The following is a 14,951-nucleotide window of genomic DNA, read 5'->3' on the forward strand; positions in this document are numbered from 1 at the left end:
CCCCCCCCCTCTTAGTGATTCACAATGATACCAAAAACTGTCGAGTCTAGTGAGGCTAAAGCTTTGGCCAAGGAGAGAATTACAAAATGTAATAAAAGTAGCTTTATGCAAGACGTGAGAAACAGAGTACCCCATCACAACTCTATGGACCACATACAAGCTCTTAACCCCAAGTTATAAGTCAAACGGGAAACTTAAATATTACCTGAATTAATTGTTGAGCCATCTGAACTTGTGATGAAGTGCCTTTTATTTCCACAGTGATCTCGTCAGGTAATCCCCTGCTCTCTTGTATGGTTAAGATGGCACCACTATTGCGACGGATGAATGCAATATTTGTTCCTCCAACCCCAATGATGTCCTCAGCATAAGATAACGGGATCTGCATTGTCTGAGTAACCTGACAGGAACCACAAGGAGGTCACTTAATCAGATATAACAAACTACAAAGACATGACTCTGTAACTATCCTGTCCCCACTGCCTCCATTCAGTTATGCTAAAATCTACAATACTTGTATGCATATGCTAAATATTTTGGACCTAGTGTTTCCAAGACAAGATGGACATGTAAACTGAGAAGCTTCTAGCTTGCCTGGACCTGAAGATGAAAAACAAATCACCTAATTGTAATAACGGACATGCAATGACTGAATGGTCTTCTGGAGGTCAGTAGGTGAGGAAGTTTGCCACCTCACTAAGTCAACATAGACCATTTCCTTCTACCAATAACTGGATAAATGAGCTACACATACCAACCTGAGTTACAATAGGTCCCCCAGAGCGACCAACACCAGATGATCGAATTGTAGGAAGTACTCGATCTTGCCCATATAGAGAAATACCAGAGGATGGAATATAAGAATCAAGATAAGCTTCTCGGTCAAGATATAGGGATTCTCTTTTTGTAGATGAAGGATACTCGGCAGAGATCACACTTTGAGATGAAGTAAGAAGTGAGGACTTGTCAGCCCAAGCATCCATTTGGCGATCTTGTGAGGGAGGTGTATTAAACTAAAAAAAAAAGTAGCAACAATTCATTACCAGTCCTAAAATATGGTAAAAAAAAAGGTTGGTCACAGATCTAACAAGAAAAAACTTACACTTTTTTCAAACAGAGGAAGAACACTACGATCAACTAAAAACTTCCTTAGGTGGCCCACCACTGCCTCTAGGGCCTTGAGAACCTTTAAGGATTCTCCCTGCAATTCAACCATTCTCTCGTCTGCACCAGCATAGAACGGCATCTCATCTGCAAGCATCAAATGTAGATGAATATGGGAATGTTCAGAGAGCACTCATGGATGAATAACACTAGGAGGAAATGTATTATTATCTCGGGACATTATTAGTTACATGTCCTGCTGACTGAAGCTCAAGGCTTGAAGTTAATAGTCATCATGCTTGGTCACTTTGTTTTATAACAATACAATTGAGGTAAAAAATAATTTTTATTTTATCTAGCTATTGTCATGTACTTTTTCTTTTATAGGTCGTTTTTATCATGTATGAGCAAGAGAAAGACGTTAGTGAATCACAATAAGCATGCTTCTCTAAGATAACCAGATAAAACTCAAAACTCAAGAATGAAACTATACTAAATCCTCCAATTTTGAAGAGACGGTTTATATTCTCATTTGCATATAAATTCATTAAAAAAAATAAAGTTAGCAATGGGGTCTCTTTAAATGAAAGGTCTCACACGTTACATTTTCCTAATGCTACAAGGCTCAAAAACACAGGAAAAAAGTTGATAAAAAAGAACTGAACTTTCATTGAAAAAAAATGAAAGAACATTAGAGCATCTAAAAGAACCAAACCCAACTAAAGAGTGGGTTCCAATTAAGTAAATAAAACGTAAAGAATAATTACAAGAAGTCTTTTTGCCCAAAGAGAAACAAAGAACCTAACGAGGGGTCCCTCACAACTTCCCTAAAGATCCTATTATTCCTGTCACCCCATAAGCCTCACAACACAACACAAACTCCTGCTTGCCACAAAAACCTCCCTTTCTCTTGAAAAGGTGGATGGAGAAGGAACTCATCGATCGTCTCCCTGTAGCCTTTGTGTCCAGCAACAAAACTCAACGAAATCATATTTCTAGATTCAAATTTTGTTTGGCAGCAACTTTGATGAAGTAATGGGGATAAAACTCACCAGAACAAAGCTGCATCCAAGGGATCGAGGCAAATAATTTTCTAATCACAATACCTTTGAACTATTGTAGCTGATGTCTATTTGTTTGCTTGTTTAATATCCCTAATGCAAGTTGGAAGTTTTTTCCAATACAAGAAACCGAGCTTTCATTGAGAAAAATGAAAGAATATAATAGGCCATTAAAAAAAAAAACAAGCTCAACAACCGACAAGAATAGGCTCCAATTCAAAAGAATAATACTAAGCTAATAATAACCAAAAAAAGCCTAATAAATGGAACACAAGCTCTAAGGTTGGGACAAGCAATGTGAAACATACCCAGGACAACACCTTGATTGCTATTTGGACCATAAAAGTATTAGGAGATCTCATTTGAAGATAAACCCCAGTCCTTGGAATTCCAAAATTCAATGGTTAATATGGTCACTGAAAATTAAAAAGATTGGGTGGGGGGTAGGGGGCTACTTTCTGAAGGGTCAAGAAGTACTTAATCTGGACCTGCTAAGATCCCAATTACTTATCTTTATTAACCCAAATTGCCTATAGTGAGGTAGCACTTGGTTAATAGGAAGACCATGGAGCACGGGAGTCTTGTAGGAAATATCAAGATGGAAAACATAAGATCGATTTCTGTGGATATATACCTGCATATACCTTTGGCATAAGGTGGTTAAAAGCAAGTATTCGTTCACCCCAGCCTACTCCCTCAAAATTGGGGATGGTAGAAGACGAGGAAGATTGATAGAGGATGATTGTGTTTTGCAGTTTTGTTTTCAGTTTCTTAGATTTGATTTAATATCCTAGCTCTCGGACTATTGAGGTGAATGCCCAGTGACAAAGCTTGGAGGCTCATGTCGTGCCTAGGCTACTGTTTTCAAATCGCATGACACACAGGATCCTTCTTTAAAAAATACAAACTTTCATAGTGCAACTGAAAGAATATACAACGTGCATAAGAAAAATGTTAAGCCCTTTGAGCAAGGGAGAACCTTTTCAGTGGAGTACAAAATTAAAAAAATATATTAATAACATTTTTTTAACATATGAAAAAGTATAGTACACAACAAATGATGGGGGTACGAAACTTTTAGAAAGAGAATGAGAGCTTTTGTAAGAATTCACTAAAAATGGGGGTCTATATTTTCATTTATTTTTAAACAAAAATAAAAAAATAATAATAAAATATCACTTATGCTGCATAAGCACACACCTTTTAATCACTAGCAAAGGGTGAATCCAATTTCTCATGGTGATGTCAACAAGGTTAACTGACCATGTGCGATGTGGACAGTAATATGCTAAGTCAGCATGACACTTGTTGGGCATGCCACCTATATCAATCAAGTTCACATGTGTGGTGACAAGACTGCTGCCAACCTGGCAATAACTAAACTGATTTAGGCATTATCACCTCGACCAAAAAGTCAAAAGTTCAAATCATCATCCCCACACATCATTGAACTCAAAAAACAAGACAAGGCTTGTAGGTCACCAAGTGTGTGTGCACATTCAATAACCCCAAAGGATTAAACGATGGTAACGGGTGACCATTGCATGTGAAATGAGCAACAAGAATTAGCTTGCAGCTAGGCAGACAGTGAGTGCGAGCTAGGGAGACCATGGAGCTCTGGAGTCTTGTAGGAAATATCAAGATGGAAAACATAAGATCAATTTCTGTGGATATATACCTGCGTATCTTTTAAAGAAGAGGCTTTTCTTTAGGGAAAAAGGGGAAGGTACATTTAGCTCAATGGTAAAAGGTAAAAATGTGATCCCTATTAAGGCTAGTGATTCTTATTGATATTTTCTTCAAGGACTTACTATCTAGTCATTGGGACCCAGCTCTTTCAATAAGAGACTCTAATTATTTATATGGAAAGGGGCCGAGCTGCTCTTTCAGTATCCTGTCTCTATGCACTATCAAACTCTAACTCTTACACAGCACAACTTTTGAGGTTGCAATCTTGCAATGAGACATCCCAAATTTCCACTTCTTCCAAAGATTTGATCCCAAAATTATGGGTGAAAACAAGCAATTCTTCCTAACCGAATCACTTCTCTAGTCGAATAACTGATCAATACGAAATTGGACTAAATGAAAAGGGTTTAGGAATAAGGGTTATGGTGTATCTTATAAAAAACACTACAGTTAATAATGCTCGGGATATTGTTCTCTTGCCAAAATCAAAGCTTAGTACGCTGGACAGATTTTTATCAGACCCATTTGCATTTCTCACAATAACGGGGGTCTTCTATTGATTCCCTTGGATCTTTTGTGGCATTATTAGTCTTTAGAATGATCCTTCCTCTTGCAGAAAGGTTTTGGAGGGTGCACTTATCTGCCTTTCTCTAAATAACAGCCTTTCTGATACTCTATAACTTAGCTATCTGGTAGATTTCATGATCTTTGAAAATAGTACCGCTAGGTTCAAAATCAATCAATAAAAGAGAATGGCAAGTGCATAACAGAAAATGAACGCATACCTCCTGATAATACTCTTATAGAGGCTCCTGTACTCTCCTGTATAGATTTTATTAATGAACCCTGCTTTCCAATTAGATTGATTGCTTGAGTTGATGCCACCAGTAGCCGAATTGAACAAAATGAAGTTTTAGCCTCGTCTTCGTTCTCAGAAAATAAGAACACACGTTTGAAGACTCTTATAACTGCATCCATAGCAGGGGAAAGGGGTGCCTCAGGGTCTTCTTTTCCTGAAATTAGCACCTGAAGTAAACTTCAAACATTAAAAACTGAACGTACAAGTTTGAACAAGACCTCCTACTTGAAAGAAATTGCCAAAAATGCATCCAAGTGTTTTTGCAAATCAAAGTGAAGCATCATAGAATTAAAACGTAATTGCAACAGCCTCTTATAAGGAAAAACTATGCCTCTCTTCTATATATTACAGTTCTTCATTGAACCTAATCAAAATCATTTGGGCACTCCTGAAAATACATAGTGTATAGTCTAAATAAACCAATTACATGTCAACACCTTCTAAAATTTACAGGACAATCAAGCAGTACCTGGTCAATATATAAAATGAAGTTAAAAACAGCCTATACAAAAGCACATTCTTCATGGAAGCTAATAGTCAGATCACTGTCATATTTGGCCTCAAGTATTCGAATTTTTCTCAATGGAGAACAGAGCTCTCATTGAGAAAATTGAAAGAATTCAAGAGCATAAAAGAAAAAGAAAAAAAAAAAGACAGCCTAATAAAAGGGGGCCAAAACAAGATCTAGACTAAATACACACACACACACGCGCACACAAAAGCTCCGCTCCATAAAAATCAAGCCTAACAAAAATTACAAAATTACGCCTACTTTGGGTTATAAGAGGCTTATGCCACCATGGAAAAATGCTTCAAGTTTTTACTCCTAAAGAAGTGACTCAAAGAATGATATCAAGTTGTCATGTTCTTAAAAAATATAAGAAGTTACATCTGCATTTCAAACATGTGTACAGAGAATTAATCTTCCAAGAAAAATGGACAGAAATCACATTTCCGTTAATAGAAATGAAAGAATATACAAGTGCATGCAAAAACAAGCTCCCAAACAAAAAAAAGAGTCTTAACCCTAACTCCAGAAAAGGTCTCAAATCCAAAAGAATAAGACCAAGCTCATAAGTATAAAAGACGTAGTGACAGACAAAACCAAGGAAGCATTAAACTAGTCACCTCCTAAACCTCCCCACCTGACCTCTCCACCTCTCTAAGATTCTATTATTCCACTCGCACCAAATGTCCCACAAAATTGGACAAAAGCTAGAACTTCTCCCTAAAGGAAGAATTCAGAAGCACCTCCTCCATTATAGATCAAGCTTCAATTGAACAACCAAAAAAAGGTTTAACATAAGCTCCTTTTGGTCCCCAATAAGTTCAATTGATAAGCTAGTTAACCTAATATCAAACAGAGATTCTGCGGCTTCTGTGAAAGAATTAGAAAATAACTTGTTATGACTAACTACTGTGAAATTCATGGAACCAACCAATGATGGGAGAATGATCTCTCTTTTTTCCCCCGAAACCTCGGGACGCAAAAATGGAGATTTCTTTTGACTAGAAAAAAATAAAAAACAGCTACCAGAGAGAGGTCAGGTTAAAAAGACACTCACAACACGATCAGGAGTGCCAACAGCACCATCAAGAACACGAATTCTAGCCCTAGTTTCCTCGCACATCTTCTTGATAAGATCGCCCTTGCGCCCAATAATGCTTCCAACTTTAACGACCGGTACAATAAGCCGAAACACGCAGTCTCCAGGCCATCCGGGCCACTTTTTATCGGAAGCGTCGGTATGATTGGGGCTTTCATCATGGTCTGCAGAATCCGAAGCCGGAGCAGACAAGTAGTCTTGGTTAGAGGGATCGAGGTCGGATTCAGCGCCACCGGCTTCCATAGAGTCTGGTTCTGCAGCAGCTACAGAGGCAAGTGGGGAGCTTTCGGGGTTGAAATTGAGGACGTTGGCATCAGTGGAGCCATTATCCGTAGCTGTGTTGGTGGCCATCGAGAAAGATGAAGAGTCTATTGAGTTAGGGTTAAGAGTTGCAGAGGTTTTAATAAAATTAAGGAAGAGAAAAGGAAAAGAAGAAATAAATTCGTTAATTAATTTTAATTTATATGTAAATTACTTTTATTTTTTAAATTTATTATTCATCAATTATTAATTTATTTTGTAAATGCTAAAAGAGGTTAGAGCAGTTATAATTATATTACAATTTATCAATATTCGAAAAGGTTTTTAGAATGAGTTTGTTAGAGAAAAGTTTTAACGTCTTTAAAAGAGGGTGTTTTCTTCTCCTCTCCGAACGATGTGGGATCTCATAATCCACTCCATTCTCTTCCCTAACTGATGTGGGACCCCCCAATTTCACCCCTTCCAGGTCAAACGTCCTTACTCGCACACTGCCTTGTGTCTACCCCTTCGAAGTTCAGCCTTCTCACTAACACATCGTTCGGTGTTTAGCTCTGATACCATTTGTAACGACCCAAGTCCACCGCTAACAAATATTGTCCTCATTTTTAAAACGTGTTTGTTAGGGGAGGTTTCCATATTTTTATAATGGGTGTTTTGTTCTCCTCCTCAACCGAGGTGGGATCTCACACTTAGTCCAAATAAAACATAGGACATGAGCTAGTCTTACGAACCTAAAAACGTCACAATTTTAGAAATTAAAAATAATTAACAAAAAATAAATTAACCAAGTTCAACTAAACCCAAACCTACCCCTTGATTAAAATATTAATATCGATATCGATGTCATAACTTCACTTTTATAGATACGTAGATAAAATGTTAACGTCGACAAATATTTTATTTTATTTTATAAATAAACCAATTATAAAATTATTTAAATTAATTATTAGGTAATTTTTTATGACAATTTTTTACTTTTAAATATTCGTTGGTTTCCTTCCAAATAATTTTTCATGATTAAACATCTGAATTCCCAGTCCGCGCGCGCCTGCATGCCAATCCTTTTCCCGAGATTACGGATCCATTTTGCCGACTTTCCTTGCCTACATTGTTTTATTGATTAGAGGTTGTTCACCTTGAAGACCTAATGCGATTATGAGTACAATCGGGCGTGGGAGACACACGGTCCTCCACATTTTCAAGGGCCGCAAGAGGTGACACCACGCAAAAGTCTTAATTTTTTTTATTTTAAAAAGTTTATATCTCAATATTAATGTATATCGTCCTATTGAGATTAATACATGATTTTTATTTGATGGATGTTTATTATCGAACGCATCAACAAATATGTCAATCCTCGACTGCACCCTAAACACATGTTTAAAAAGTCGAGCCAACTCAACCTTACACTCCAACTGTATTCACCTTTCATATATATTTATTTTTTTCGTTCAACAAACTAAAGTAAAAGATTCAAATTTCTAACGTCTCGTTGAGTTATGCTTAAATTGACATATGATAGTATCAGATCAAACACGTATAATTCATCAACGAACAAATCAATTAATCGATAGACTTATCCAAATGAAAGTAAAAAAGGCATGGACCAAAAATGGATTCTCATGCTCTTGCCCATAATTTATAATACTTTATATTATAAATTCAAAAGGGGAATGGGTTTTAATTTCCATCATAAGAAAGGCCAAAATGGGATAAGCCCATAGCATCCTTCCAACCTCCAAATCTTTTATCGAAAACGAAACAACTTTTGGAACTCTCTCGTATCGTAATAACTATTCATCTTACCGAACCCATATGGATCTCGAAAAATTATTTATTTCAACCTTCAACGATCTTGAATAGAAGGAATATAATCAAATGCTAGTAAGTACAAGACAAGGTACTGCTCCGTATGCAATAGATAAAACAAATATATAATAAGGATTATGTGATCTATTGGTGATTGATAGATAACGTAATTCTATAAGGATATTTGTATAGAAAAAAAAATATTTTTGATTCCGTGTATATTTAAATAATTTATTTATTATTTTAAATATTGCAAATTACCTTCGACATTTCATAAATATTTCAAAATTATTGTGTACCTCACTGATAAACCTAAAGACCTAAATCATTGTATCAATCTTTCAAACTTTTTTTTTTGTGCTAAAAAAAATAAGTTTATTTCTCAATTTAATGAATGCGAGCTGATGAATCTTCGATCTTCAACAATATAACGAATATCTTAGAGTCCGAGCTATTCGTAGCTCCTAATTAGGTTATTAAATCGGGGAAGATATATATTTTATTTATTTATTATTTAAAAAATTGGTGAATGGGAGAGAAGATAAAATGTGAGAGGTGCATGAGAGAGTGAATTAAATGAGTAGGGCTGTACAAAGAGAATGAGCCAATCCCAAGAACCACATACTTGTCCTTATCCATTTCAAAGATAACCTTTTTTTTTTTTGGTCATAAATTCATTCGTGAATTTCAAATTGCTTGAGTGTATACTTTTGTTACCATAAAATCATATGGGTTTTTGTTTGTTTTTCCATTTTTTAGATTAGCATTTAATGGCCGCTAAAATATGCCCAATTTCATTTCATAGTCGTTAGTTTTGGATTCCTCGTCCGTCTCACTGTTTTAAAACATGTCTGCTACTGAGAGGTTTTCATACCCTTATAAAAAAAGAATGTTTCGTTCTCCTCTCCAACCAATGTAGACTCTCACAATCCACCGGTCCAGCGTCCTACTCCACCCCACCCAGTATCTAGCTCTGATACAATTTGTAACCACTCAAAACTTATCGCTAGCAGATATGATCATTTTTGGGTTTTTCCTTCCGGACTTTCCTTCAATGTTTTAAAACATGTATATTAGAGAGAAGTTTCCACACCCTTACTACCAACGTGTAATTTCCTTCTCCAACCCATATGCAATCTCACATATATAATTATAAAAAAAAAAAAAAAAAAAANATCTATATAAGAATAATATTAATGATCGAAAAGTATTTTTAAAATTTTCATATTTATATTTAATTCAATAAATAAGATACATATATATTATAACTTGTCACAATTGCACTTTTAATGGCAGCGGACTTGCGATTGTGCGGCACTCACTTTCCAACGACAAGTGAGCTAAACCAATTCGTTATTGCGATTGCTTACGGCCAAACGACGTATGCTCGAGCCTCTGACCTCGATTTGAAGACAAAGTTTTAGAGAGTGAGGGCAGAGAGAAGTTATATATGTTTAGATATTTTGGGGAAATATCTAAAAAGTGAAAAGAAAAAAAAAAGATTTGTATTTTAAAATTTGAAACGTAATCACAAGTGATTGAAGGCAATAAGCACAACGTTTGACATTCAATTGCCACAAATAATCCCTCAAAAGATACCAAAAAGGTCCCAATCATTGCTCCCTTCAGACAAATCAGCCACGTCATTCTTCTTCATGCACGTGACCCCTCTCAACTCCATCATCGCCTTGCCACCTCTGCCCTAATAAAATCTACCTTCTCCAATCACCACCTGCCACCTCATCAGATAAGAAATACCCCATGTCTCCCTCTTTCTCTCGTGGCACCCCTCACTGACAAAGTGGATATCCAAACTTTCACACTGCAGCAATGGGCATGGTCCCATTTGAGGCTCTCAATTACCAATTTGCCCCCCCCTCCTGCAGGCGGTGTCAATTTAATGCCCTCGCTTTTATAATTCATAGTTTTCCATGTGATTTCGAAATTATTGTTTACATTAATGTAACCGAGAAAATCCGATCAAATCAATTCATAGGTTTTATTTTATAATATACTTTTTTTTTTTTACTAATTATAATTACTTATATTTATTTATAATTATTTTTAAGAGGTTAAAAAGGTAATTTTTCAAAATACATATTAAAATTTTTTATATACGATTCCAGAACATGATCTAGAATTGGGTCAATCATGTTCATTAGAAGTGAACAATAGAATGGTTATACCAGTCAAAACTCATCTACCTGATTTACCTTATAGTTGGGTTGTACCTTCCTCAAGTGTCAAATGTGATGTTGTACCGGATCGTTTAAATCAGATCTCCATTTGGGTACAATGAGAAGGAGTTTTACTATGGTCAGTACAGTGAGATTTGTGGAACGCGTGTGACTAGAAACATAGGCTGACTGCTGAGCCCACTCTAGCTCAGCCGCACCACCCTGGGTGCGAGCCACCCAAGAAGCAAACTATTATAGCTGAGGAGCAAAGCTATTTAGGTCTAAAAATGTCTCAAATTACTCCGATTTAAAAAAAAATTATGATTGAATTGGCTTAAATTTATTATTTAATAATAAATGTAATTTGGGTTTTAAAATTTATCAATCCAACAATTAAAGGTAAAAAAAAATGCATTATTTAGATTTGTTGTGGTTTATATAATCTAAAAAAGAAGAAGGGTAAAACAGGTAAATTAGGAAGAATGAAGGGAATAATTGTAAATAATAATAATAATAAAAAGTAAGTGGTCCCCACAGGACTGCAGAAACCAAGCGTTGTCTCGTCTTGTGTACTCTTCTATGTAGTAATCTCCATCGCTAAAGAAGAGAGAGAAAGAAGAAGAAGAGAGAGAAAGAAGAAACAGAGCAGAAATGGTGTGTGTATATGTACAGCACACTCAACGGATCTTTCCCTTTTATCTTTCCAACCTTCTTCTCTGTTCTTAATTTCTTCAATTTTTCTCTCCCTGTTTTCCTTTTTTGGCTTAATTCCTTTGATTTCCAGTTTCCATGGAACTTTCAAATTCCTCTGTTTTTCACGAGTTTTTTCAGGGTTCACGATTTTCCCGATGGAATTCATGAAATTTTCTCGGTAACCAAACAGAATTCACAGTGTTTTCTTTCTTTTTCTTGTTTCTTCTGAGAATCCAATGTCTTCTCCGTGTATTAGTGGCGGTGGAAGAGCTTACAGTTTCGACCTAGAAATTGTGAAATCTCCATCTTCTTCATGGACGAGAACTTCGCAATCTTCTTCGCCTTCTTCGACTCTTTCTGAATCAAGCAATAATAATACTCAGCTTGCGATCTCTACTCGAAAATCACGAACTCCGCGAAAACGCCCAAATCAAACGTACAATGAGGCCACTCTTCTGCTTTCTACGGCGTATCCGAATGTTTTCTCTGCCAAACACCTCACGAATCCGAGAAAATTCACGAAATCTCATGATTCTCTCTTCTCTGATTCGGCGGAATTGCTGTTGCCGTTCCGTGGAATCGATTCGTCCGAGTTTCTCATCCATCAGCCGCTGGAAAAACCTAGTTCCCAAATTCATTCGAAATTGGCGAATCTGTGGGAGAATCGGCCGTGTTCCAGCCAAGGGGAGGTTGATTTCCAGCCGGATTCGATGGAGATGGAAGATTTCGATGCTGAATCGATTCTTGACGAGGAAATCGAAGAGGGAATCGATAGTATCTTGGGGAATCTGTGTGTGGATAACCTAGAAACTGGCGATTCGGTGCAGGATTCTTGTGCGAATAATCATCCTTGGAATTGGAATTGTTCCTGGAATCCAATCGGCTTAGGAGGATTAAACCAGAAATTCGAATCCGGTTATGGAATCGAACGAACAGCGATCCGAGAAGTCGACAATGGAAACTGGTGGCGATTTCCGACTGTCGATGTAGTCGAAATCTCTCCGAAACTAAATCCAAAGCCACCGGCACCGGCGCCGGCACCGTCGGCCGTGGCGACGAAGAAGAAGAAAAAGAAAGTCGAGAAGCTTACAGTAATCGAATCGAAAAAAGCCGCAATGGCACCGGAGAAGGAGAAATCGGAGAAGTCGATTGCGAAAGGATTGGTTCTGAAACTGAACTACGAAGCCGTCGCCGACGCTTGGTCCAACCGAGGATCCCCATTTTCCGACGAGATTCCGGCGTCCAACACGGCGGGAAGTGATGTAAATGTACGTCTCTCATCCCGCCCCCGAAAATCAAAACCCAAGAAACTCTGAAAAAAAAAAAAAACAAAAACAAAAATTCCTTCCCCCCCGGAGTTCTAGGAATCCAAATCTCTCTGTTACTGTTTCATTCTCCTAAAAAAAAAAACAAAAATATTAGCGTTAAATTTGTATTTTTTTTTATTAGTCTTTATTCATCTCTATAATTTTTAGTTCTTAGGTCAAATATTTTAAAATTATCGGATTTAAATAAACTATGGGTTAAAATTATAATATTTCCTTTTTTTTTTATTGTTATAAATAATTTAAAAAGAACATTTTCCTTTTTTTAATAGAAAATTTAATGTGCTTTTCATTAATTTTAAATTATTTTATTTTGACCATTTATAGATTTCCTTGTCAGTGGGTCACTTTTCTCACAAAAAAAAAAATCTAAAACGAAATTACGAAAAAGGGTAGAAAAAATCATTTAAATATGTTGTTTAGTCACGAGCCTCATTCAAAAGCGAGGGTAATATTGTAATAAACTAAAAATAAGCTTGATTTAATGTTATTTTTTGAAAAAAAGGAAACCGAAATGACGGAATTATCCTTGGTGGTGAAGTAATTACATGTTGTCCAAAGTAGGGAATAATGAGTTAAGAGTGAGGGTATTTTTGGAATTTTGCAGGCGAGGCTGGCGCAGATTGATTTATTTTCGGACGGTGGAGGATTGTTGAGAGAAGCCAGCGTGTTGCGGTACAAGGAGAAAAAGCGGACCCGTCTTTTCTCGAAGAAGATAAGGTATCAAGTCAGAAAAGTCAACGCAGATGGACGGCCCAGAATGAAGGTATGTATGTGAATCTGCTGCATCCACCCTCATCTGATTCCACCCTTTTCTTTTTTTCTTAAATTAAAATAACATTTTATTTCTTAAAAAAATGATATTTAATGAATTTNCTTTTTTTCTTAAATTAAAATAACATTTTATTTCTTAAAAAAATGATATTTAATGAATTTAGAGATTAATTAATAAAAAAAAAAAAAAGGGAGGAGTGAAAAGACATTTCACTTTTGGCAGGGGCGGTTTGTGAGGAGGCCTAATTCAAGCGCCAGCCAACAGAGATAGACAGCAGCAGCCTTTTAGGGTTCAGAAACGCTCATTGCTGAGTTGTCAGCTTTCCTTTTTTATTATTTATTTTTTTATTTTTAACTTTCTTGCATTTAATTATTATCCCCCTACCCTTTTTTTTTTAATTTCTTTTTTGCCCCCCAATTTTCCATAATTACTTTTCTTTTTCCCATTCTAGGAGGTTCAATGAGAGAAAATGGCCACTAAGTAGATGGTCAGAGTTCTAATAATTCAAGGCTCTTTTTTAATATTTATTTTTTCCATTTCCATTTTTGTAATTTTCCTTAGATATCGTTCTCATGGTTGATTTTTTATTATTATTATTTTTATGAAATAAGAAATGTAACGATTTATNAAAAAAAAAAAAAAAAAAAAAAGAGTAAATAAATGAGTACACTGGAAAATAATAGCTTCGGGTCTATACCTTGTGCTCCGGGATCGCAACAAGAACCAGATCAGAGCCTCGACAAACAACCCACCCGAATTGTAGGTTCATAGTCGAGCCTCCCAAGTTTGGAATACACCTTGACTAGAACACATGAGAAAAAATATATTTCTAATCTCTATTTTTTATTATATTTACGTGTCTAATAGTTTTTTAAATTAAATATATAATATATTGTCAATTTTTAATTTTCTTAAATTACCATTTTTCTGGTATAAAATTATATTATATATTTAATAGAATCTTAATTTCTTTTTTTATACAATCAATAATATTAAAAAAAATTGAGTTAGACAAAATTTGAAAACTCGCTAAATTTATCCTACGAACCTAACTCAATTAATTAAAATATAAATTATTGATTATACGTATCATTAAACTTAAAAATAGACTAAATTAAAATTAAATAATATATTGGATTTATTTGTAAATTTTTTCAATTTAAGCAACCTTATTAAATAATAAATAATGAATCTAACCATAAAATATTTAAATTGGGTTGCCTAAATTGGTGAAGTGATTTGTCTAAATTTTATTTTTAATAAAAGTGAAATATTAGTAATATATATATATTTCAAACATTAAATTAAAATTTGGAAATCAACTTTTAAATATAAAAAAATTTATTTCAAAGAATAAATAAAAAAATGTAGGATTTGACAGGAAATGACAGGACCAAAAATGCTCCGGAGACATGTCTGGACGCATTCCGACCAATCAGAACCCATTCGGAACAATGACCAAATTAACCTTGAATTCCCGCTGCCCATCCCGGGAACTTGGAGGACTTTATCGGAAGAAGATAAAAACCCGTCAAAACCAGTAACTGAAACCCGCCATTTTTCCCGACCTTAAACGAAAATTCATTTTCAA

The 14,951-nt window shown here is 35.6% G+C and overlaps 2 protein-coding genes across 2 annotated transcripts in view; one reads left to right on the forward strand and one right to left on the reverse strand.

Moving 5' to 3' along the window:
• The window catches only part of LOC111805844 (RNA-binding KH domain-containing protein PEPPER-like), an 8,176-nt gene extending 1,428 nt beyond the window's left edge, over window positions 1–6,748 (reverse strand). The window contains exons 1-5 of the mRNA XM_023691093.1: window positions 6,279–6,748; window positions 4,640–4,880; window positions 1,103–1,251; window positions 759–1,013; window positions 206–400 (exon numbers count right to left, since the gene is read on the reverse strand). Of these exons, the coding sequence (XP_023546861.1) occupies window positions 206–400; window positions 759–1,013; window positions 1,103–1,251; window positions 4,640–4,880; window positions 6,279–6,671 (1,233 nt within the window). The 5' untranslated portion in view covers window positions 6,672–6,748. The remainder of the gene's footprint in view (window positions 1–205; window positions 401–758; window positions 1,014–1,102; window positions 1,252–4,639; window positions 4,881–6,278) is intronic.
• Window positions 6,749–11,148: 4,400 nt separating this feature from the next.
• On the forward strand, window positions 11,149–13,885 carry LOC111805845 (protein CHLOROPLAST IMPORT APPARATUS 2-like). Its single transcript, XM_023691094.1, has 3 exons — window positions 11,149–12,528; window positions 13,193–13,351; window positions 13,583–13,885. Exons 1-3 carry the CDS (start codon window positions 11,497–11,499, stop codon window positions 13,628–13,630), a joined length of 1,239 nt encoding a protein of 412 aa, XP_023546862.1. The 5' UTR covers window positions 11,149–11,496; the 3' UTR covers window positions 13,631–13,885.
• Window positions 13,886–14,951: the final 1,066 nt, after the last annotated feature.

Source organism: Cucurbita pepo, chromosome LG11 (assembly GCF_002806865.2).
Source record: "Cucurbita pepo subsp. pepo cultivar mu-cu-16 chromosome LG11, ASM280686v2, whole genome shotgun sequence".
In the NCBI taxonomy this organism is placed as follows: Eukaryota; Viridiplantae; Streptophyta; class Magnoliopsida; order Cucurbitales; family Cucurbitaceae; genus Cucurbita; species Cucurbita pepo.

Coding starts and splice junctions, on each gene's coding strand:
- LOC111805845 (XM_023691094.1), top strand. CDS start 11,497: ATGTCTTCTCCGTGTATTAGTGGCGGTGGAAGAGCTTACAGTTTCGAC. Junction 12,529..13,192: donor CGGCGGGAAGTGATGTAAAT/GTACGTCTCTCA, acceptor GGAATTTTGCAG/GCGAGGCTGGCGCAGATTGA. Junction 13,352..13,582: donor ATGGACGGCCCAGAATGAAG/GTATGTATGTGA, acceptor CACTTTTGGCAG/GGGCGGTTTGTGAGGAGGCC.